The 24,185-nt window shown below is 49.0% G+C and overlaps 1 protein-coding gene across 1 annotated transcript in view; it reads right to left on the bottom strand.

Annotated features, from left to right (window-relative positions):
* Nucleotides 1-24,185, bottom strand: part of CACNA1H (calcium voltage-gated channel subunit alpha1 H) — a 150,277-nt gene that overhangs the window by 83,559 nt on the left and 42,533 nt on the right. Inside the window, exons 3-7 of the mRNA XM_054270947.1 lie at nt 23,199-23,310; nt 22,661-22,794; nt 19,115-19,212; nt 14,808-14,967; nt 7,257-7,569 (exon numbers count right to left, since the gene is read on the bottom strand). Coding sequence (XP_054126922.1) covers nt 7,257-7,569; nt 14,808-14,967; nt 19,115-19,212; nt 22,661-22,794; nt 23,199-23,310 — 817 coding nt within the window. The remainder of the gene's footprint in view (nt 1-7,256; nt 7,570-14,807; nt 14,968-19,114; nt 19,213-22,660; nt 22,795-23,198; nt 23,311-24,185) is intronic.

Below are 24,185 nucleotides of genomic sequence, written 5' to 3' on the forward strand. Positions count from 1 at the left end.
CCCAATTCTCTCTCCCCTCACTGCAAAAATTTAAAAGAAAACTCCCTCAGGGGAACAGACAGACAGGTTTTGATTTCAGTGATGCTTGGCTTGAACACTCCCCAAGCACCTGACTCACAGGAGCAGGATGAGTGTGGACAAAACCCAATCAGATTTAATTTTTTTAGGTCTTTGCTGATTCTGATCCCCCTGCTCTGCTCATGCCACAGTAATTTCATCAGCTGTAATAAAGATGCTCGTCTGATTTATAGGAGAGTAATTGGGGACAGAATCAGATCTTCTAGGCAAGCTAATCAGAGTCAATCTAAAACTCCAGAGTGAAAATCACGAGGGAAATGGAGATTAAAGATGCTGGCAATTAACTCAGACCTCCTCAGTGCTCCCAGGGAGGCAGCAGGTTTACACTGCTTTTTCTGGGGTCACTTCAGAGCTTGCACTGAACGATTTTCTTTTATTGTGTCGAGAAGTTTTCATCATAAACCCTCTTTCCTTTGAGCTCTGCCAAAATCTTTGCAAATTCTTGGCTGCAGCCAACTCCAAGAGAGCAGGACGGGTTTGTTTGGCTTTTTTTTTTGCTCCAGTGTCAGATAACAAAGAGCAAAAAGAATCATCCAGGGGGAGAAAACCTCGCTCAGACTCCAAGTTCCACGAGTCCAGGGCTGAATTTCTGGCTGCTGGAAAGCACCAAGGGCTGGGGCCAGAGCTGCAGCTCCAAACCCACCTCCAGCTCCTCGGATCAGTCGAGGGAAGGTTGGAAAGGTGCCCTGTGGAGCGAGCCTGATGATGGGATGATGATCAGAACCCAGCACAGGGCACACAAAACTCCAGCCTGGAGCTGTCTCGTGGCAAGATTTCCCTGCTCTGATTACCTGAACAAACTTCATTTGGAGTGACAGCCTCTCTGAGCAGGCACCCAAAATCAGCATCGCTCCCTTATTAAAATCCTGATAAAATGCAGCTCTGGCAACCAGAAATTCCTTCCGATTCCAGGGTTGCAGCTGCTGGCTGAGCTCAGTGCCTGGCTGAGGCTGGAGATGCTCTGGAAACCCAGAGAAAGCCACATTTGAAGACTTCATCTTGACTGACACCTCTAATTTGCGCTCAGCCGCTTTTTCTTTGGCCTAAATTGAGTCCTTTGGGGGACAAAAAAATGGGAATTATCCGCATCCAAATCAATTATCCTGAACCCAACAGCAACTCTGAGGATGGCCATGAGTGTTTGGGGTCATTTAGTTTTTATCTCCTCATTCCCCTGGCCCTGCTATGAGGCTTTCTGATATTTTATTTTCATCAAACTTATCAAGATGGGATCCAGTGCTATAAATTGTGAGAGTTATTAATTACCCTGATGGCTTCAGAAAGTTTTATAAGGCCTTTAGCTTCCATTTCTGAAAGCCTCTTATCTGAATTTCACCCTCTTGGGCAACATGGATTTGGCTCCCAAGCACTGCCCAGTGAATATTCCAGGGAATATTGCACAGGCAGAGCGAGCTTGGCAGATAATCAAATCCCTATTTTTGAAGCCAACGTCACCATTTTAATTATTTCCTCCCGAAACATCTTGTTAAGGAACCTCTGTGGCCAGAAAAACAGGTTTATTACATTGAGAAACATCCTTTGAACAGATGCTTTTCCTTTCACTTCGAGGCCTTGTCATTTCTTTATAAATTGAGCCTTGCAGAGCAGGAATCTGCTCTGAAAAGTGGCCCTAAGTGATGGGAAAAAAGGAAATTGTGCTTCTTTCCCTGCCTTGGGCTCCTGACCTGTCAAATCTGGTCCCATAAATGCGAGGCCTGGGCAGTGCTGGAAGCTCTTGGTGGATTTTGAGAAGCAAAGTGGGAATTGAGGTGTGGGGTGAAGCCAGACATGTCATTGATGCTGTTGTTTGTCACACAAACCCTCATGGAATGGTAGCCCTGGGATCAAAACCAGCCCAAATCTCAGTTTGGCTCCAAAGGAAGGCAAATTATTGTTGCAAGGCCCTCATCTGACAGCAAAACCTCCCTGGTTTCCCTCAGCTGCTGCTCCCACAAATCCCCCCAGCCCATATTCCTGAGTTTGATGATGATCCCTGTCCTCATGGATTGTGAGAAGGATCCCTGGCAAAGGGAAGGGTTTAACTGCTCACCTGAGCCCTGGGGGCCCCACAAACCCCAGATTTCTGCAGAGCCCAGCTGGGACAGGAAGGGTTTGCCATGAGGGAAAGGGGAAAGGGAGGCTGAGATCTTTCCTTCCAGCTGAGGGGATTTTACTGATTTACTGAGTCCAAACCATATCTGGGAGCACGAAGCCGGGAAATGAGGGTGAAGGAGCTGCACCTTTGGCTCAGGGGAAAGGTCACAGAGCAGATTTGGGGCAACTGAAGCAAAGTGAGATTTCCCTGTGAGAATTATGGATTTATGGAATGTCCTGGGCTGGAAGGAGCAGAGTTCAACCCTGACATCCCAACAACCCCACCCTGGGCATCCCTGGAATGGTGTCCAAACCCTCCTGGAGCTCTGGCAGCCTCAGGGCTGAGCCCATTCCCTGGGGAGTTGTTCCAGTGCCCCATCACCCTCTGGGGCAAGAACCTTTCCCTGAAATCCAACCTAACCCTCCCTGGCACATCTCCCTTGGATCAATTGTTGATGTTCCTCACAACCAGCAGCTTTTTGCTCTCCTGACTGGACTCTAGCTCAGGTCCTGCTGCAGGACCCCTCTTCCTACTCCAAACGCAAGAATCCATGATTGAGGTTGGATGAAACTCTCCCAAACTCCAGAGGTTTGGAAGCCCAAACTCCATCTCCAGGAGGTTTTAATTCCATCCAGCACCCCCACGGGTCATGGAACCACTCCTGGCATCAGGGTGGCCTCTCTGCCCTGTCCTACACGACACAACTCCTCCCAGCCTTCAAAACAAAGATTTTCCAAAGGCAACAAATCCCTCTTGGAAGCATGCTCCAAGCTGCTTGAAAAGGGCTGGATATTTTTAGCTGGGGTATTCAGCCTGAGAGCTCTTCAAATGCAGCAAGTGCTGTTTATTTGGCTGACCAAATTAAAAAAAGCAACAGCAACAGAGCTCAAACCCCGTCATTTCCAGGGAAATATTTTCGGTGATCCAAAACAGATTCGAGTTGAGTGACAAAGCATCATCTCCAAGCAGCGGGAATGAAAAGCTCCAAACTCTTTTTCTTGCCAAATTCAGCACAGAGAAGTGTTGCTGACACACTCTCCAATTTAAAGGCTGAGCCATTGGAGGAAAAAAATTCCTGAATCCCAAATTTCTCTGGTCAATGAACACTGAAAACATGGGCACCCAGTGTGACAGCTCCTGAAAACACAGCCCCAAAATGACTTTGGGCACTGCTGGAAACCTCAGACCTTTTCCTCCCATTCCAGCTTTTTTGGTTCTTTCCCAAAATCTGCTGGGAGTGGGGGAACAGAGGGGGCAGAGCGAGGCATTAACATCACCTTTGGACAGTGCTGCAGCCAATGGGAAAACCATTCCTCTTGGATCTGCCTGGGATTGCTTTTTCCTTCAACTTTTGCCAGAAGCATCACCCCTGGAGTGAAGTGTGAGTAGAGGCCTTGCTTTCCTACAAATCCTATGTGAAATTATCCACTCAAAGTTTCTCTGCTTTGCAAAGCAGCCGAAATATCTCTTCTTGCCAAACTTTCAGCTCCCCAATCCCTTTTTATTTTATCAGGATTTCTGCACTCAGGCCTGGCCACCCTGAGGCTGCAGGTCAGGGAGGTGGGAAGGTTTTGGTTGCTCCACTGGGACTGTCAGTAATTCCAATTAAATTGGACTTTGTTGAGGTGGGTAATTCATCATCTGCTGCGTGACAACAATACCTGTAATTACTGCTCCGATTGTTGGGGCTGGAATTCATGTGCAATAAAGGGATCTTCATATCATGCCAAACCTCACAGTTAATTTAGGTTCCATCTCCTTTCATTTAGTCTGTAATAAGCTAATTAGTTCACCTAATTTGCCACAGAACGTGCCTTTGTAACGAATACAGACACGAATTAGCCTCTTGCACAACAAATGAGGGGAAGCAAAACATGAATCACTTTCAGGATTACATAAGGAATTATCATCCTTTACAGCACTCAGGGATGCAGCCATTCCCTTGATTATTTTTAATTTTTCTATTTGCACCAGGTTCTCCTGTCTCTGACTCCTCCTTGGGAGGTGGACAACACGTTTCCCTCTTTTCCTGCTGTCACCTGTCCTGGCTCTGGGAAGTTCAGGGCCACTCCCTCTGAAAGAAATCTTTTAAAATCTTAGTTCTGGTGGCTAAAAGTGCTCACCTATCCTTGGGACAGCTTTGCTGGATGTTCTGGAGTGGAAATCTTCAGACTTTTCTGCTTTTTTTCTGCTTTTGGTTTGGTTTATTTGTGGTCTGAACAGTATCAAACTGCCCTGGGAAAGTCCTGGGCACTTCCTGCACTTGGAAAGTTCCTCCTGGGGGCTCATTTCATCCCCCTCCCTTCTGACAGCTCCTAAACCACACCAGATCATGGAATCCTGGAATGGGTTGGGTTGGAAGGGACCTGAAATCCCATCCAGTCCCATCTGTGCTGTGGGCAGGGACCCCTCCCACCATCCCAGCCTGGCCCTGGACACTCCCAGGGATGAGGCCTGTTGCATACAACTTTCATAAAAATTCCTTTCCTTAGGATTTTTTCCTCCTGAGAAGCTGAGAAACCTCAAGAACAAAATGTAAACAATGGTTATCTGCTGTGGAATGCAACAGGTGGATCTCTGATTGGCCCATCTTAGATGTTTATAATTAATATCATCACAGCCCAGCTGGCTCGGACAGAGAGCGGAGACACAAACCTTTGTTATCATTCTTTCCTTTCTATTCTTAGCTAGCCTTCTGATGAAACATTTTCTTCTATTCTTTTAGTATAGTTTTAATGTAATAGATAGATCATAAAATAATAAATCAGCCTTCTGAAACATGGAGTCAGATCCTCATCTCTTCCCTCATCCTGGGACCCCTGTGAACACAGTCACAGAGACCACCTCTGCCAGGGCCTCACCACCCTCCCTTTCCTTCCCCTGACCCCATCCATCCCTGCCCTGTGCCAGGGGAAGCTGTTCCCCCTTGTCCTGGCACTCCAGACCCTTTCCAGGTCCTGGAAGGTCCCCCCAGGCCCCTCTTTCCCAGCTGAATACCCCAAGATTCCCAGCTCGTTTGGGATAAATCCTGAGGGATCTCTGTCCAGCAGCCACCTGAGCTGGCCACAATTCCCACTGGAGATCTGCCAGCCCTCAGGGCTGTCACCCCATCTCAGAACCCCTGCACGGTGCCAGGGGTTGGGCTCATTATCCTGCAGAATAATGGCTCAGCACAGCCAGCCCTGTCTCACCCCAGTAACTCAACTCCGATCTCCAGGGAAGCTCAGAGTTCCTGAATCCATCAGCTTGGCTTTCTGCACCGCTTCCTCAGAGCCCTCATCCCACTGCTGGCCTGGTGCTGTCCAGCTCCAGCTGTCCATTGTGCTACCCAGCACAATCCCATGGATTTATGTGCTGAACCTTCCCTGCTTCCAGCAATTGTTTGGATTCAGCACCTCACCTCCTGCACTGATGATTTCCCACATCCAGGTTGAGCCAGCACCTTTGCTGCCTCTTTACCTGGAATTAAATCATCCCCAGATCCTAAAAATGAGCCCTGACTTCCAGCAGGAATAAACACATGAGAAGAGTTTTTGGCTGGAAGTCCTCTGGAGCCTTTGGATGGCCTGAGCAGAGATAAAACAAATCATCGACCTCCTGGCAGCTGCCAAAACCATCTGAGGACAGGAGATCCCCCTCTGCCAGACACTGTGCTGCCCAAAGGAACCAGCTGAAACCTCTCCTGGGGCTGGGGGCCCCTCCTGAAATTCAACTGGGCCTTTTAAGGATGAGGAAATCAAATGGAATGAAGATTTGCAGCCTGGGAAATGGCTCAGGAAGGGAAAAGGCAGCAGGACCCCTCTGAGGAAGCTCCTGCTCCTCCTCAGTGTCCTTTCTCATGAAAAGGAACCAGGTGGGATCTCTTGGGAACACCTTCCAGATCCACCAAAGAGCAGGAAAAGGAGAATTCCCTCTGCCCTTTGCCCAGCACTCACTGGCAGCCAGCAGCTCCTCTCTTCCTCACTAATCCCAAAGCATTTTCCCAATGGGAAAATTGGGATTCAGATCTGCCCGAACCCCTCTGGGTTTGGTTCTGAGCCTCTGGCACCAGCACTGGGACCCAAGGGCAGCTCCTGAGGAGCAGGGAAGGTGCTCAGAGCCAACATTCCCCACTTTGCAGCCCCCAGGTGAAAGCTGGAAGTGATGAACTTCATGGATAACATGGAACTGGGAGGAAATCCATAAATGAAACACAGAGCTGTGGATGAGTAATTATTCCTCATTAATGAAGCTGAAAGGAGAATTCTGCTCTAGGAACAGATGTCACCTCCACTTCAGGGGGACTGAATCAACCAGGGCACCCAGCCAGAGCCAAAGAAATGCTGCAACACCAGGAAGTGCCCATTAAAAATGGGAAAGAACACTGGGATCTTCCAGCTGGGCAGCCCTGGGAAACCACAGCCTCTGGACATGAAAATCCGTGGAAAATCCTTCCCTTATGAAGAGTTTTATCACCTGTAAAATCTCCCCCAGTCCCAGTGAGAAGCACTTTCTATTTTCTCAAGTGCCTCAAAAGAGACTGAAATTCCCTGGGGGCAGAATTTCCTCTCAGGAATTTTGGCCAGAACTGATTGTTCCCCTTTCCAGCATTCTATGCTCACTAGGCTCACCCTGGGATTTAAAACCAAGCCTAAGCCATGCCAGCTTCCTTCATTTTAGCATGAAATTAAATCTTGCTTAAAAACCTCAACAGCACTTTCAGTTTCCTGACGCTCCAGCAACGAAGACCCTGCTCCCAAAAATCCCTGGGATTTATCTGATTTACAGAGGTGGAACTTGCCATGAGTTTTTCTGCCTCCAGAAGTTATTTATTTTCCCTCTTTTCGAATGATTTAAAAAGAAAAGTTTCTTCTCTCCACATGCTCTCCTGCACCATTTATTGCCTGATTCATTCATTCCCTATTTCTTGATTTCCAGTTTCACTCAGGGCTGAGCAAATTCCTTCCAACTTCGCTGCATTCACCAAAATGCAAAACCTTCCCAAGAGCAAAAAACGACAAACCCAAAACAAGGAAAAAACAGGAAATCAACAAAAAAACCCAACAAAACCATGAAAAAAATCCCATTTTTGGGAGAACCCTACCTGAAAAATAGCAATCCAGGCATATCCAATATTATCAAAATTGATGGCCCCATTGTGGGGGTTGACGTCCCCGGCCATGCAGATGTTGTAGTACTGGTTCCAGTTGATGCAGGAGTTCCTGCTGGGCTCGGGGCTGGCCAGGCTGGGGCTGTAGGACTCCATGCTCAGGGTGCACTCCACCTTGGACTCCTTCCTGCTGGGGATGTTGGAGCACCTCTGCATGCCGTTCTCCCGGTGCGAGGAGCAGATGAAGGGGTTCTCCTCCGCCTCGTCCGGCCGGTAGTAGGGGTGCAGGAAGGTCAGGTTGTATGTCCTGGGTGAGGTGGAAAAGAAGGGAAAGGATGAGGGTAAAAAAAAAATGGTTCATGATTAATTATTAAGGCCATTAAAAGTGTTTTTGGTGGAAAGGAGAGGGGGAGATGTTGGGATGTTGGGGGACACAAGAGAGATGATGGATTTGGGACCTGGTGGACATCAAAGGTTTGATAACAGGGTGCCTTGGCAAAAGCAAAGGGAGCTTTGAAAATTAGACCTGGATTGCAAGAAGGTTCAATTGTCAGGAAAATTAATCCACAAACACCAGAGGTTTATGTCCAAAAAGGAGACAGGAGTCCTTTTATTTTATTCGAATAAAAGGAGAGGCCATGGGGCATTCCCCTGGGGTCTACGGGATTTTTGGAGGACGTAGCCTCCTTTTTATCCCAATTTCCCTTCTTTCTTTCCCCATTTCTGAGGTACTTGAGAGGTCAGACTCCCCAATACACCTGACACCAAAGATTTCCCTCTAATGTACAACCCTCCTTTTTTTTTTTTTTAAATTTTTAATTCTTACGTAATTTAGGGGTTTTTCTTCCCCATTGTTTCTTTCATCTTTCAATGTCTAATTTAGTTTATCAACAAACCTAAAGTTTATTTGCAAAAGCAAATATATTTTTCTATTTATCAATCAGTGGAATCCTTCCCATTGTTTCTTTTATCTCCTAGTGCTAGTTTTATCTACCAGCAGACCCACAGCTGGTTTGTAAAGACAAATCCACCATTCCTCTCACAATCAAAAAGGTTTACAGGAAAAATAAAATCCCATTAAACTCTGCAAGCAAGAGATGTTGTTATATCCATAACTTTGTGGATGTGATTTTAACCTAATCATTGTAGTACACATTACTAGTGTCTCGTAAATAGTATATAAGCTTTGTATCCCACAATAAAATGGGATTCTGATCACCAAGTAAGTGTCCCCATCTCTCTCCATCACTGACTGTTCATCCCTGATTTTAGCAGCAGGAAAAGGTGCTGGTTGCTATCCCTTCACCCTTCAAAAAGTTCCTGTCAGAATCCCAGCCCTAAAATCAAATCCTTCTGATTTGATCAGACCCCGCTGATCTCCCAGCAAAGACCAGTCCGAGTTTCCCCAAGCAAACAAAGCAGGAAGAAGCACGAAATGAGAGAGGATGGAGAGAAAATCCCAGCAGATCAGGTTCTCCCCCAAAATTCAGGGAGCTTTTGGGCTCTCTGTAAGGATTTGAAGATGCTTACTTGGGTGGCAGAGCAGCTTCCCAATAAATGCATCCCTCAGGAGGAATCTGAGCTCCCACAAGGAGAGACCCAGCCAGAAGCCATCTCCCACTCCCTCTGTACCTCCATAAAGAAAGGAAGAGCCCAAATTAATGGGAAAACCACGTGCTTGGTGCATTTCTGATGGAACCGGCTTGGATAGAGCCGATGGCTCTGTCCCAGCCTGGACCTGCAGCAGGGCAGGAGCTGCTTTTCCCCAAGTTGTGTCCCAGATCTGGCACTTTCTGGGCCGTGTGCTCAGTGCTGGTGAGAGCCTGCAGCACTCAGGGCTGCATTGCTCCAGAGCCAACTTTCTCCAGTGTTTTCCCAGCTCCAAAGATCTCAGCTGCTCCATAATCACCCCGAGATAAGGGAGAGGCAGCACACACATTATAAAAGATGTGGGCAGAAGATAACCAGGTAATTCTTCCAGCCAGGACAGCTCTATTTTTATCTCTCTCTGAACGTCCCTATCTGGTGAAGAGATTTGGCTTTAACAAGTGTTATTCCAGACAATTGCTTGGAATTGCTCCCCAAAACCCTGGAGCCAAGCAGGAATTGCTCTGCGGCTGCACTTTAAGGAGAGAACAATTGCTGCAGGGCAGAGCTGAGGGAAATCAGCCCTCAGCCACTTCCCGGGGGAATTTGGGTCTGTTCCACAATCCAATTACCCGAGGTGGGTGTGGAGGGCTCAGCAGCTTCAGGAATGGGAGAGGGAAGAGGAGCACGTCCTGGGAATTGGGAATTCTTTGTGCTCAGCAGCCCCTCCTCGCACACCCCGCAGCTCCAGACTAAACTGTGACATCACCTGCGCTGTTTCTGGGCTTGGGATCCAACAAAAACCTGCAAGATGTTTTTCCTCCCCGAGCCTTTTCCTTGCCCTCCCACCAGCTGCTTCCCCAGGAGGAAATTTCCATATGAAACAGGCTGGAGAACGGGCCAGGAGCTGCAGCAGCCGCGTTTGGGAGAACATCAGACACCACCCAGCAGTGCCACACACAGGGAGGATTAAACAGAGGATTAAAACACACCAAGATGCAGGAAAATTGGGAAGAGCTGGAGAATTTGGGAGAAGAAGCAGAGAGGAGACGCCTGAGAAGTGACTTTAACTCCTAAAACTACAGGATCAGTCCCCATGCCACTGGAATGAGGCACCCACAGCTGGAGAGGCTCTTGCATCCCAGGAGTCTCCACTTGGGAAGTTTTGGGATGAAGACCCCGGGCTGGGGTCTCAGGAGCTGCACAGAGAAGATCTGGGCACGAATCTGGAGCAGTTTGGTGGCTGGGGGAGGAAAATCCGAGCAGGAGAACAAAGCCCAGCTCTGCTGGGAGGGCTGGGTGCAGCCTGGCTCAGTTCTGAAGGGTTTTATCCTCCCTCTCCTCTGCTCTCCTCGCTTTTGCAGCTGTCTTCAAAATAATTTCTCAATTAAGAGTTGTCCCTATGACAAAATCAGTCACCTGAAGGGCACTTTGTGCCCAGCCTTCCCCTATTCCCTGTCTTTGTCTTTCCCACTGGGAACTTCTCCTGTGGGAAGCTCCAGCACCACCAGTGAGGGGAGAATGGACCCCAACTGGCAGCAAACACTGCAAATTTCAGACCTTTCTTAAAACCGTTCTCCCCTTTTTTTATTTCCTGGCAAAATCAAAAAGGGGAAAGAAGGAAGGAGAGCAAGAATGAGAAACAAAAATGCTGCAGAATGAGGGAATCCCCAATATCCCCCCAAATAAATGGATGAGTTCTGCCAGGACCTTCCACTTCTTCCTGCCTTCCCTGTTCCTTGCCAACAGGTAGAGACAAATCACTCATTAATGCTAATGAACCCACTAATCAGAGAGCTCTGGGGGAAAGACAGGAGGAGCCAAGCCCCAGGATGGATCTGTTATCCCACCAGAGAGGATTTCCCAGCTTTTCCCACACCTGCTCCCTGCACATCTGGATTTCCCTTTCTCTGTCCCTCTGCATGTGCAGGAAGGACAACAGAGGGGCAGGAAAATCCATTTTCCTCCCACTCCTCCTGGATTATCCTCTGCTCCAGCCTCTCCCAGGGGAAGATTTCCCAGCCCATCCATCCCAACCACAGGAACACAGCAGAGCACAGCCTGCTCCAGCTGGGGGAGCAGAGGGAGAAGGTGCAGGAGCTCAGCACTCAGGGTGAATTCCCTGCTCTCCCTGCTCAGCAATGCCACCAGCAGCAATTAAAACACCTTCCAGACAGATTCCTCAGCCTGCTTGAGGAGCTGAAGGCTGAAAGCTCCCACAAGTGTCCTGAGGCAGCAGAGAAACACAAAACCCTCCGCAGCTCCCTCCCCTCTCCTGCTTCTGAGCCACTGAGTTCCTTGAAAGGCTCCAGCCTGGAAATGTTGCTCTGCATCCCAGCACACAGGGGCAGCCCCAGGAGAGGGGCTGGGCCTGACCCAGTTCCCTTATTTCCACCGGGAGCAGTTCAGGAGGGTGGGAAGGAGCCCGAGGGGGAGAAAACCATCCTGGAGATGTCACCAGGAGCTGCTGGCTCTGCTTGTCCTCCCCACCCAGCACACCAAACCTTCCTCCTTGCCACCAAAGGATCCTTGGGGGATTTCTCCTGCAGCTCCCAGTGCCAGGATCTCCTGGCATCGCTCACAGCCCCTCCTGGGGCTGCTGGTCCATGCAATCCCATGCTTTTGTAGGATCATTTTGGGTGTGGAGGGAGAGATTCTCAACAAACAGAACCCCACTTCCAACCCACTCCTGCAACAACCCAGCAATTCCTTGAGAACCCCCAGTAAAAATCCTTAAATAACCTCATTCCAGCCCTGTAGCAGCACAGCTCTGAAAGACAGAGAGAGAAAAGCAGAAATTCCCAGTGCACCTCCAAAAAGTCCCCAAATTTTCTCTCACAATGCGCTCGACATAAAAATAGTTGCTTTACTCAGAGCTGCCAACTTTCAAGGGGGATTGAAAAGAAAAGGTTTCCATGGGGAAAGAAGAATGATGGCAAAAATCAAAGTCACTCCTTCCATCTGATGCCTCTGGAAGAGCTGAAGGCTCAGGAAGCTGCAGGGCAGAACACAGCAGGGCAAAGCTGGATTTGAAGCAGCTCTTTGGGAGCTCACTTACACCTCCTTTCATCCAGAAAATTTGGGGTTAGCACCCTGCCTTGCTGGCCCCTGGATTTTGTCCAGATCTTGTGTTTAAAGCAGGTTTGGTTTCGGCTGGGAGGGTTTGGCAGCAGCACCAAGGGGAGACCCTCCAATAATTCAGGTTTTCCCTGTCTCCAGGGCTGCAGAGGAAATCAGAGGCAGGATCTCAGCCCCAGCCCCTCCCAGGCCCCTGAAGGGCTGGGAAACCTCTGTGCCCTGAGGAATTGTGGATTTCCCACCCCTGGATGTGTTTGAGGCTGGGCTGGAGCAGCCTGGGGTAGGGGAGGGTGTCCCTGATCATGGTCAGGGGTGAATGAGAATCTTTAAGGTCCTTTCCAAGCCAACCCATTCCAGGATTCCATCATCTGCCCAACAGCAAGAGGATGGAGCCCTGAAGTGTTTTCCAGGTCATTCCATGCCCTTTTCTCCTTTACAATTTGCTGCTGGTGTGTTAACAGCCACTGCAGGGGGGAACCGTGCCCTGACGCCTGGGTTGAGAGAATGAGTCAGAAATTATTTTAAAAAAATGGGAATAATTCCATCTGAAGTCCCTAAAACTTCCCCACCGAGCTCCAAGAAATAGGGATAGCTGGAAATGCAGGGACTGGAACATTGCTGGGTTTCTCTAAATTTGAAATTAATGGAAAAAGCCCAATCCAGCAGCAGTACTTGGAGCGAAGGTATCAGAAAACCCCACATTTGTCCTGCTGACACTGAGCTGGAAGCTGGAATATTCCTGCCCCATTGGCACCCCCATTTCCCCAAATTCCTTTGGAATGCAGCACCTTCCATCACAATAAACCAGAGCCCAACAGCTGGGGGGTGGCAAAACCCATCCCAAAGGGAAAGAGGCAATCCCAGACAAACCCCATCAAACACAGCTCATCCCAAAACCTTCCCTGACAAGGAGCAAGCCCTGATGAGAAAATCCTGCGACCCTAAAACTTCCACACTGAGCTCCAAGAAATAGGGATAGCTGGAAATGCAGGGACTGGAACATTTTGCATTAATTTGAAATCAACGCAAAATTAATAATACCAGAAAATTAATAATACCAGCAAACCCCACATTTCTCCCACTGACACTGAGCTACAAACTGGAATTTTCCTGCCCTATGGACACCCCCCATTTCCCCAAATTCCTTTAAAATGCAGCACAATAAACCAGAGCTCAACAGCTGGGGGGTGGCCGAACCCATCTCAGGGGGAAGGAGGTGATCCCAGCCAAACCCCATCAAACACAGCTCATCCCAAAACCTCTCCTGACAAGGAGCAAGCCCCGATAAGAAAATCCAGCGAGGCCTTTGATGCTGCTAATGGCCATTACATAACTGCTGCTTAATGTCTGCGCTTAGAGAACGCTTCCCCTGTGGTTCATCTTGAAAGCTCCACTTCGCAGAAAATCACCAGAAAATCAGCGAGCGTTTCAAAACCTGACTCGGAGAGAGCTGCGAGGGGCTCGCTGCAGTTAATTACAGCAACGGGGCCACCCAAGCAGGGCTGGAACTGCTCGATTTGGGCTTGGGGATGGCAGCTCCGGGGTCCAGCTGAGCCTGGAGGGGTTTGGGGAGCGGGAAATTGAGGCTGGGGGTGCAGGAGAGGGTTTGGGGTATGGCGAGTGGAATCACACCCATGGCAGGTTAAGGGTTTTCCACCCTGCTGGGATGAATAAAAGTCACCAGAGCTGGTGCAGAGGACAGGAGAGGCTGAGGGAGCCCCGGGAGTGACAGTGAGAGGCAGGAGCAGGACCTGAGGGATGATCCCTGCCTGTCTCGCAGTCAATCCGAGCGCAGGCAGCCGGTGATTACCCAGCGATGTAATTACAGGCTCCATCTCCTGTCGCCGAGTTAGAGCTGCCCTAAGAGCTGGGCTGGGGCATTTCCTCACCTCTGAGCTGCTGACATCTCTGTCAGGAGCCTTTGGAAGGATTTTTTTCCAGGAAAATCCCTCTTTTCTATGCTGGCTGTGCTTGGTTTTCATGCAGGTGAGTCCTCAACCCTGGGAAGGGGCAGGGGCACCACAGCCCCAGCTCAGGGAGCAGCAAGGGATGCCCCAAACCCATCCCAGCTCCAGCAGAACCTCCTCAATCCCACTCTGAACCCAGCTGGAAGAGCCCAGGGCTGGCAGCAGGGTCCAGGATTTATCCAGAGGGCACAGGAGCAAAGACAAACACCAGCAGCACAGCCCAAACCAGGCCTAAGAGCCTGGGCTGGGCTTAAATTGATCAGCTGGGCCTTGGGCAGGTCCCAGGTGAGGCTCAGCAGGGCAATGAAGGTTTATTATCAGAGGGGCTGCTCCACACAAGTGCCCAGCCTGGAAAATCCCACATGAAAATTTTCCTCTGTCAGGTGGGGTTTGATGACCCTGGAGGTGTTTTCAGCCTTAATGATTCAGGTCCTGCCCATCCTGGTGCCTGTCCCACACTCTGAGCTGTGTCCAAATGATTTGAATGCTTCTCACATCCAGTTTCTTATCTTAAATCCCTGACAAGGATTTATCTCTGGGTTTCAGCTGCATCTCCAAATCTCCATCCCCTGCCAGGGGTTGGGGTGTGCTGGGTGACCTGAACTGTTTGGAGAGCTGGGAGTTTGTTCTGCATCCTCCCAGAGTCACACAGGGAGGGATCTCAGGCAGAGCTAATCCAGCCCTCTCCCATCCTCGTCCTTCAGGTGCAGCAGGAATGCACAAAACCCTCAGGAAATTGCTGACAAATGGGATTTTTTCCCCAGGCAAAAAGGACCCTGCTGAGCGCTGGGATTTTTTCCAGCAGGGGACAGAAAAATCCCCTGCTGGAAAAGGAAGAAAAAAGGGAGAGAAATGTGGAGAAAAAAAGGGGGGGGGGGGAAAAGTGGAAAATTTTTGCTTTTGCTGTACTTACATGGCAAAATTCCTGTCTAGGAAGCACCTGTTCCTCAGCAGCCCTGCCCAGAGCTGGACCCCAACAATGCCGAAGATGAAGAAGACGAAGAAGCAGAGGAGGAGGACGTTGCCTAACATAGGCAGAGTGTCCAGCAGCAGCGTGACCAGGATCCTCATACCTGGGGGAGGAGGGAAAACCACGTCAGGATGGGCACAAATCCCCGTTCCCACCTTGGATGCACAGCCAGGGCAGGAAAATCAGGATTTGGTGTTTTCCCCTAAATGCTGAGGCTGGAAAGGGAGGTGGAAATGCCAAAGGTTTGGCAGGAAATGGGAATGACAGCAATTTCCAGAGGGTGGATCCAAGGCCTCTGGTGTCAGGGAAATGCTGATTTCCATGCCAGATATTCCACCTGGAATTTTCTGACAATGGGGTTGGAATTCTTGGTGGTTATTCCCAAAGGACGGTTGGAATTCCTGGTGGTTTTTCCCAAAGGAGGGTTGGAATTCCTGGTGTTTATTCCCAATAATGGGGTTGGAATTCCTGGTGGTTATTCCCAAAGGTGGTGGGAATTCCTGGTGGTTATTCCCAAAAGGGGATTGGAATTCCTGGTGATTATTCCCAACATTGGGGTTGGAATTCCTGGTGTTTGCTCCCAACAATGGAATTGGAATTCCTGGTGTTAATTTCCAAAGAGGGGGCAGGAAATCCTGGTGGTCATTCCCAAAAGGGGGATTGGAATCCCTGGTGGTTTTTCCAAAAGGGAGTTGGAATTCCTGGTGTTTATCTCCAGTGTGTCCTGTCACAAAATCATGGAATAACCGAGTGGGAAGGGACACATCAGGATGCTCAAATCCAACTCCTGGCCCTGCCCAGCACTGTCACCCCCTCAGGAGCAATCCCACATTTTCCTGGCAAATCCATCTTAGGAAAAGATGGACAATCAATCCCCACTGAAAGACAACGCTGGGATTTTCTCCTTTTTTTTTTTCCCCTCTCTCACTGATATCCTCCCTTTTTTTTCCAAAAATGGGTAAAATTTCTCTCCCCATGCCAGACCATTTTTTTTTTCTGCTCAGCTCCTTTTGGTATTTGGGGTTGTTTAGTGGCATCATCCCAGAGATTGAATCCAGCTGTTCTCCAGCCACCCCGGGCTCTCCTTGGAATGCTGAGTGTGCCATGGGAAAACAGCATCACCAGGGCTGAAACAAGGAGCAGGATTTTCATCCCCATGCCATGAGATGCCTGGTTTAAAAACCCCCAGCAGAAAAATAAAAATAAATTTTAAAAATACAGAAAAATAAAATTGAAAAAAAACACCCCAAAAAATAGAAAAATAAATATACATAAATACATAAATATTAAAATAAATCCTAAAATAAATAGAAAAATGAAATAAAAATATAATAATAAATCTAAAAAATAAATGTAACAATAAATATAAAAATAAAGCAGTGAAATGGATTAAAAAAAAAACAACCTAATGACCACTGCTAAAAAAAAAAATCCCTGACTCCAGCCCCTGCCAAGTGAATAAATCACAGGAATTCCATTTTTCCAGTGGTTTGGAAGGAATCATTTCTAATAGAAATGATGTTTTTATTGGCCAGGGTTCTTCTTTCTTTTCTTAACAAACTGCATGGAGCTGAAAGAATCTCGTGGGTGAATTTATTGTGCCTGGAAGGCATGAGCTGATGGTGCTGGCTGGATCCCAGGGAAGAGCCCAGGAATCCCAGGGATAACTCTCCAGGCTGGTTCTGCCTGTTTCCCTGCATTTAACACCAGGTTCATCTCCTCTGATCCAGATGTAAATTTTATCTGATGGAAAATCCCATTCCCAAGTCCCAGAGCTGGGAATGGCATGGATGCTGCTGGGGTGGGCTGAAATTCCAAGGAATTTTCATGGATGAAAATGTAATCACAAAAATCCACCAAAATCCAGGGATTCTCCCATCTTTTCTTTACAGATTCTGGAATATTTTGGTCTGAAACAGCAAAATTCCTAATGTTCTGAGTGGGTGGGGTTGGAAAGTGGAGGCTGGATGATCTGCCCTCCAGGAATGGGGATATTTCTGGGAATCATTCCCAGGAATCCCAATCCTGGTGCTCAGGTCACCTTGCTCCTCAGGCACCTCCACTCCAAACATGAATTGAACCCGCTGGATTTCATCCCACAGAATATTAATAAAAAATTGGGATGTTTTCTATCACCTGCCTGTTGGAAAAATATGAAAATCCCATGGGAATTGCAGTGAAAGAACCTTGGAAGGCTCATTTGGTGTCAGGGATCAGGGAGACAAACACAAGTTGGACTCAAGAGCAAAATTCCACCTAAAGCTGGAGTTGTTTGGATCCCTGGAGCTTGGTGTGAATCTTTCAGTCCCACTGGATCCCAGCTTGAGATTCCCACTGTTCCATGGGAATACTGAAGGGTTCTGTGGATTTGAAGGAGTTCAGAGGGAGCCTGATCCTCATCTCAGCCTGGAGGGCTCTGAGCCCAGCCCGTGGTCCCTCTGCTCCACCCCATCCCCAGAGCCCCAAATCCCAGAGGGAAACTTCTCTGGAACAGCAAATCCCAGAGGGAAACTTCCCTGGAAACTCAGACTCCAAAGGGAAACTTCCCTGGAACCCCAAATCCCAGAAGGAAGCTTCCCTGAACTCCAAATTCCACAGGGAAACCTCTCTGGAACCCCAAATCACAGAGAGAAACTTCCCTAGAACCCCAAATCCCAGAGGGAAAGTTGGTGTTGTGCTTTTCAAATCCCTGGCAACAAAACCTCGTTAGGAAAACAAAGCTCCAAAGGGTTCCAGGCCCCTTCTGGCCTCTCTTTTTTGTGGCCTTGTTTTGAACTAAGGACCTCACTGTGCAACTCACTGATTTTGTTCCTTGTTTTCCAGAAAACAAACCCTGTGGAATTGGGAGTTCTGAGAGAAATTTCCGAGGTTTCTGGGTGTAAACATCCATCTGTTCCCTCACATTTTCCTTGGAGGGCCTGGAATCAAACCCCTTCTGGGCGAGGTTGTTTGGCTGTCCCTGGATGTGCTGAATCCAGGCAGGATTTGGGGCTGGCTCACTCCAGCAGAACAGGAAATATCCTTTTTTTTTTTAGTTTTAGTTTTCTTTTTGTTTGTTTGTTTGTTATTTGGGGTTTTTTTTAGGTTTTTTAGGGTTTTTTTTTTGCCAGGATCCCTGTGATTTCCACCCAATGCTGCTGCATTTTGATTGAGGTGGAGATTTGGGGTGGAAAAAGATGGAATTGCTGTGGAATGAGCACCTTGCAAAGGCCGGCTCAGCAGCTGGCTGATTCCAGCAGGGAATTATTCCAACGTGGTGCCTCGGATTTAAAATTGGATTTACAAGCCAAGCAGCTGAAGCCACTTGAAAATGGATTTAGGAGCCACTTGAACTTCCTATCGAGGATGATCCCAATTTTGTTTCACATGGAGCAAACCCTCCCTGGGGTTTTAGCAGCAAGGGAAACTCCTGAGCCGCTAATCCCGAACATAAAGTCCTGGAAAGATCTTAAATCACTGAGGAGGGAAAACCAACCCAGCAGGGCAAGAAGATCCCTCTTGGAAGTGACCTTTTCCCTTCCTTTGGAGGAACATTGTTTACTTTACACCACCAGAGAGATGTTTTCCCTAGAAAAGTCACGAAAACCTTGGAAAACATCTCTGAGGGTCAATCCCCTGCTCCCCTGCCCTTTGCTAACACCAATTATGATAATGACGATCTTTAACTCGCCATTAAAAATTAAATTAATTCATTTCCTCTCGTTAGCTGCACAAAGCAGAAAGCCAAGTGTGTGTGTGGGGGCCTATTCCCATGATTTTCCGGTTTTCCCAGACTGAGCTCAGAAATTGAGGTGGGGTGGGTTTATTCTCAAAGTTTTCCAGTTTTCCCAGACTGAGCTCAGAAATCCAGGTGTGTGGGGGGTTATTCCCAAAGTTTTCCAGTTTTCCCAGACTGAGCTCTAAAATCCAGATGTGGGGGGACTATTGCCATGGTTTTCCAGTTTTCCCAGACTGAGCTCAGAAATTGTGGTGGAGAGAGTTATTCCCAAAGTTTTCCAATTTTCCACAACTGAGCTCAGAAATCCAGGTGTGTGTGGGGGGGTTATTCCCAAAGTTTTCCAATTTTCCCACACTCACTCCAGTTTTCTGGAGTTTCCCAGACTCAAGAAATTGAGGTGGGGTGGATTTATTCCCAAAGTTTTCCTGTTTTCCCAGACTCACTCCAGTTTTCTGAGCTCAGAACCCCAGGTGTGTGTGTGGGGGGGTTATTCCCAAAGTTTTCCAGAGCTGTGCCCGGGGGTGTCACTTACTGGGGACCCTGTTGATGGCACGCAGGGGCCGCAGGACGCGCACGGTGCGGATGGCGGACAGGCTGACGTTGTGGCCATCCAGGGAATATTCCATCATCCTGCAGGGAAAACAGCACAGCAATCAGGATGGGGGTGCTCATGAGAAGCTCAGGAAGTGCTGCCTGCAAGCCCAGGGGTGCTTGGTTGCAATTCCATGGATGCAATTCCAGGCTGGATGGGGTTCGGAGCAATCTGGGGTGGTTGGAGTGAACCCTGCTCATGGCAGGGGTGGAATGGGATGAGCTTTGAGGTCCCTTCCAGCCTTTACTGCCTTTGCTTTGGAAAGCAGGATTTTCCTTCCAGGATGTGCAAAAACCTCCAAGGAAGCTGGAGAGGGAAATCCAGCAGGGATTGTGGTGATGGGACAAAGAGGAACGGGTTCACGCTGAAAGAGGGGAATTTAGATGGGATATTGGGAAGGAATTCCTGCCTGTGAGGGTGGGCAGGCCCTGGCACAGATTCCCAGAGAAGCTGAGGCTGTCCCTGGATCCCTGGTTAGGGTCCAAGGCCAGGCTGGATGGGGCTTGGAGCAGCCTGGGACAGTGGGAGGTGTCCCTGCCCATGAGATGATCCTTAAGGTCCCTTCCAACCCAACCCATTCCATGATTCCCTGACTCTCCAGGACAAGGAGCTGCACCTCAGCTTTTTTCTCCTCCTGCGACCAAACCTGAATACCCAAACCAACAAAAAAATGCACAAATCATTTGCTTTCCATTTGATTATTAAGAATAAAGAACATTTTCTCCTTGATTCTTCTTCCCCACTCTCCCTGAACATTTTGGATGGATTGGCACTCAGTGGGTGACTCCCTGCACTGGAAAATGGGAGGCACAAGGCTTTGGGATGTCTTGTGCCATCAACAACTTCCAAACTTTCAGCTCTCAACTCCAAAATTTATCCTGGGACCCTTCAAGATCTCCAGGGACTGGAGGGACCAGGATGCCAAGAGTGGGATCCTGTTATCAGACTCTGCCTGTAAATCCTGAATCCCTTGGAAATGCCCCACAGAAATCTACTGGAACTGGGAATTTTGGGAGGATTGTCCCTTGGTAGGTAATTCCCTACCCTGAAAAACACGAGACTTTGGGATCAACAGCTGCAAACCTTCAGCTGTCAAATCCGAATCCTATCCCAGGACCCTGGAATGTCTCCAGGGGCTGGATGCACCAGGAACCTCTGGATTTCAGCTCTCCTGAGCACCATCCCTGCTGCTGGGCTGCAGACACAGAGCTCACCAGTTCCAGAAGGCTTGAAACGTTCCAGGGAACATTTCTGGGGCGAGGAAAACATGAAAGGACTCTGGGAGCTGGAAGGAACTTCAGACACCATCCGTGCTGGAGGCGGGAGCTGTGTTTATTTTGTAGTTCCTCTGCTCCCTTTGGAGCTGCTGCTGCTGAGGCAAAGCAGCTCCTCCGAGGAGGCAGAACGGGGCAAACAAAGCTCTGCTGATCACTTGTTCCCTTCTTATCACAAAAAAACCTCGGAGTAACTTCAGCACATCCATCCCCTGGCTGGAAAAAGCAGCTTTGTTGTTCCAGTGGTGAGTTCCCTGCTAAAAGCAGCTCCAGTTTTAGGAGCACATGTTGGATTGGAGGGTGGTGGTGGTGAGAGGTGAATCCCAGCCCTCAGCACAGCTTCTCCTCCGCCAGGGGTACTCCCAGCTCCAGCTTCTCTTTGGAGAGATGGGAAATCATATCCCAGGTATGGCTCAAATCCACCAGAAACATCTGGGGATGGTCCAGGATCATCCAGGAAAGGTGGGAAATCATATCCAAGCCACAGTTTAAATCCACCAAAACCATCTGGAGATGGTCCAGGATCATGCAGGAGAAGTGGGAAATAGTATCCCAGCTATGGCTCAAATCCACCAAAACCATCTGGAGATGGTCTGAGATAGCCAGGGAAGGTGGGAAATCATATCCAAGGTATGGCTCAAATCCACCAGAAACATCTGGAGATGGTCTGGGATCAGTCAGGGAAGATGGGAAATCATATCCCAGGTATGGCTCAAATCCACCAAAACCATCTGGAGATGGTCCAGGATTGGCCAGGAGAGGTGGGAATCATATCCAAGGCACAGCTCAAATCCACTAAAACCATCTGGAGATGATCCAGAATCAGCCAGGGGAGGTGGTAAATCATATTTCTGGTCTGGTTCACATCTGGAGAAGGTCTAGGATCAGACCCCCAGGGAAGGGGTTTTTCCTCTTCTCATCTCCAGCAGGGCCTCCTGCTGTTTGCATCCTCCCCAAACATATTCCAGCCATGGAAAGTGGGGAAAAACCTTGGAAAACTCCCAAATGGCCTCACCAGCCCCTTTCCCCCTCATTCCAACAGCAAAATTCCCAGTGCCAAAGCTGCCCCTGAGGATGAGCAGAGGGCTCAGCCCTTCTGCCTCCATGGGGTGTCCCAATCCTGGGTTTGGGGGAGCCCTGAGGAGCTGGGGATTTTCTGCTCATCCCACAGATCCAACGTGGAAAAACACCCTCAGCTCCTTGATCAGAGTTTTCCCTGCTCTTCCCCTGCCACTCCTCCCTTAAACACCGCAGCAGTTTTATAGGAAAACATAATTAAGGTAAAAATAATTAATAATTAGGGTGTTTTTTTGTTGTCCCTGATGTTCCTCCTCCAACTGCACCCGAGTTCCAAGGAAGCTCCGCTCAGGAGAGCTCATGTTTTATTCAGGGCACTAAAACCATTCCTAATTGTATTCCAGACAAATAACACGGAGCACAACAAAACCCCATTAGTGCAGGGGAGATGGCACAGCACTAATGGAAAGGGAAAAACGCCCCAACATATTCCAAGGATGTTTTAATTAACCCCGGGCTGGTCATTAGAAACGCAGGAATTCAGAAGTCAGGCAGTAATTAAAGCTTTCCATCCCTTCCCAGGATGTACTGGGCAGGTAGGAGAGCCTGGGCTTTCCAAAGCTGGTTATTTATTGGGTAAAAAAAAAAAAGTTTGAGCTTTGCCAAGCTTTTACTCCACTCAGTTATTCCCTGTGGGGGTGAGGGAAGTGGTGTCAAAAGCAGGAGGATCATCCTTGGAGCTGTTTATTAACACATCCTGCACAAACCAGCAGCTGGGGGAGATGGAGGGAAGCTGTAAACCAGGAGGAGTTTGGAATTTGGGTGAACTCCCAAACAGCTTTTCCCACTGAGATTTCAACCTTCCTAACGGGGTTTTTGGGCTGAATTTCCTTGTTCACCCCATCCCTGCCTCATTGTGCTGCTGGCACGGGGCAGGAGTGGGGCTGAGCTGATTTTTTTGGAGATAACACCACTGGGACACTCAGGATGTGTTAGGATTAAAGGATTGCTCCAAACCCCCACAGCTCTGCCTGATATTCACCACCCACCCCCAAACCCAGTGTGGTTTTCGGGTAAGGATTTTAAAAAATCGGATTTGGGCGATTCTGCCTCCCAAGGCATTGTGAGAACCAGGCAGGGATTTGTTCCCTGGGATTTCCCTGCCCCAGGATGAAGGGATGAGGTGGTTGCTGACCCTGCCATGACGATGAAGAAGTCCAGGCGGTTCCAGGTGTCTCCAAGGTAACACTTCTGCCCAAAGATGCCCAGGGCCACCATCTTGATGACCATTTCCACGGCAAAGAAGGCGAAAATGAAATCATCAAACGCCTGGAGAGAGGGAAAAGAGGATTTCAGTCAGTCCTGAGTGCCCCCAGCACGGAGATATTCCATGTTCCCATCACCAAAATCAAACCTGCCCCTGGCACAGCTCCTGGCTCATTCCAGGCCTTGGGAAGAGCCCCCAGCTTTTGTTCACGCCTGATAAGGCATGAGGGTATCACAGGGCTGGAGCCAGGCTGGGAGAGCTGGGAATGTTCACCTGGAAAAGGCTCCAGGGAAACCTCAGAGCCTAAAGGGGCTCCAGGAGAGCTGGAGAGGGACTTGTCTTCATTAATCAACTTTCCCTTAATAAACTACACAGAATTTTGCTCCGTAATTTCAGTTCTCCCAGAGCAGCCGCCCCAGCCCTGCACCCCACAAACCCCAGGGATTTTGGGGTCGTGGATCCTCACCTCCAGGATGGTGCAGCGCTCGGACTGGCACTCCACGTCCTCGCAGGGCTGGAACATGCCCAGGGTGACGCAGTTGAGCAGGATCACCAGCATGCTCACGTGCTCGAACCAGGTGGCACCGGGTTAAGGACAGCACAGCCTCGGCAGGGGACACCTCCACACCCTCCTCCCATCCAAACCCTTCTCCTGGGCTATTCCCAGCTCCAAATCCTGAGTTGCAGCAGGGAATCGCCCCACAGCAAGAGAGAAACTCAAGGGCACCACCAGAGCAGTGCCCAGTGCCAACCCTGCTCTCCTGGATTCCCTCTGGAGTTGGGGGAATGAGGTTCTCCCATTCCAACCCCATTCCCACATCTCCAGAAGGGAGAGATTCCAGTCTGAGATCCACATCCTGATGGGAATGATGTTCTCCCATTCCAACCCCATTCCCACATCTCAAGGAATGACAGATTTCATTTTGAGATGTACGTCCTGATGGGAATGAGGTCTTCTCATTCCAACCCCATTCCCAGATTTCCAGAAGGGACAGATTCCACTCTGAGATGGGAATGAGGTTCTCCCATTCCAACCCCTTCCCACATCTCAAGGAAGGACAAATTTAACTCCGAGATCCACATCCTAATGGGAATGAGATCCTCTCTTCCAAAGCCATTCCCAAATTTCCAGAAGGGAGAGATTCTACTCTCAGATCCACATCCCGATGGGAATCAGGTTCTACCATTCCAACCCCATTTCCAAATCTCAAGGAATTACAGATTCCACTCTGAGATCCACATCCTGATGGGAATGAGATCCTCTCATTCCAACCCCATTCCCAAATTTCCAGGAATGACAGATTCCACTCTGAGATCCACATCCTTATGGGAATCAGGTTCTCCCATTCCAACCCCATTCCCACACCTCAAGGAGTGACAAATTTTACATCCTGATGGACAAAGACAAAACAGGACCAAGGATGGGAAAATTTGGATTCAGGATGCAGAGGGC

Source organism: Melozone crissalis, unplaced genomic scaffold (genome assembly GCF_028551555.1).
Source record: "Melozone crissalis strain CALT ecotype California unplaced genomic scaffold, PUWL_Pcris_2 ptg000012l_1, whole genome shotgun sequence".
Lineage (NCBI taxonomy): Eukaryota > Metazoa > Chordata > Aves > Passeriformes > Passerellidae > Melozone > Melozone crissalis.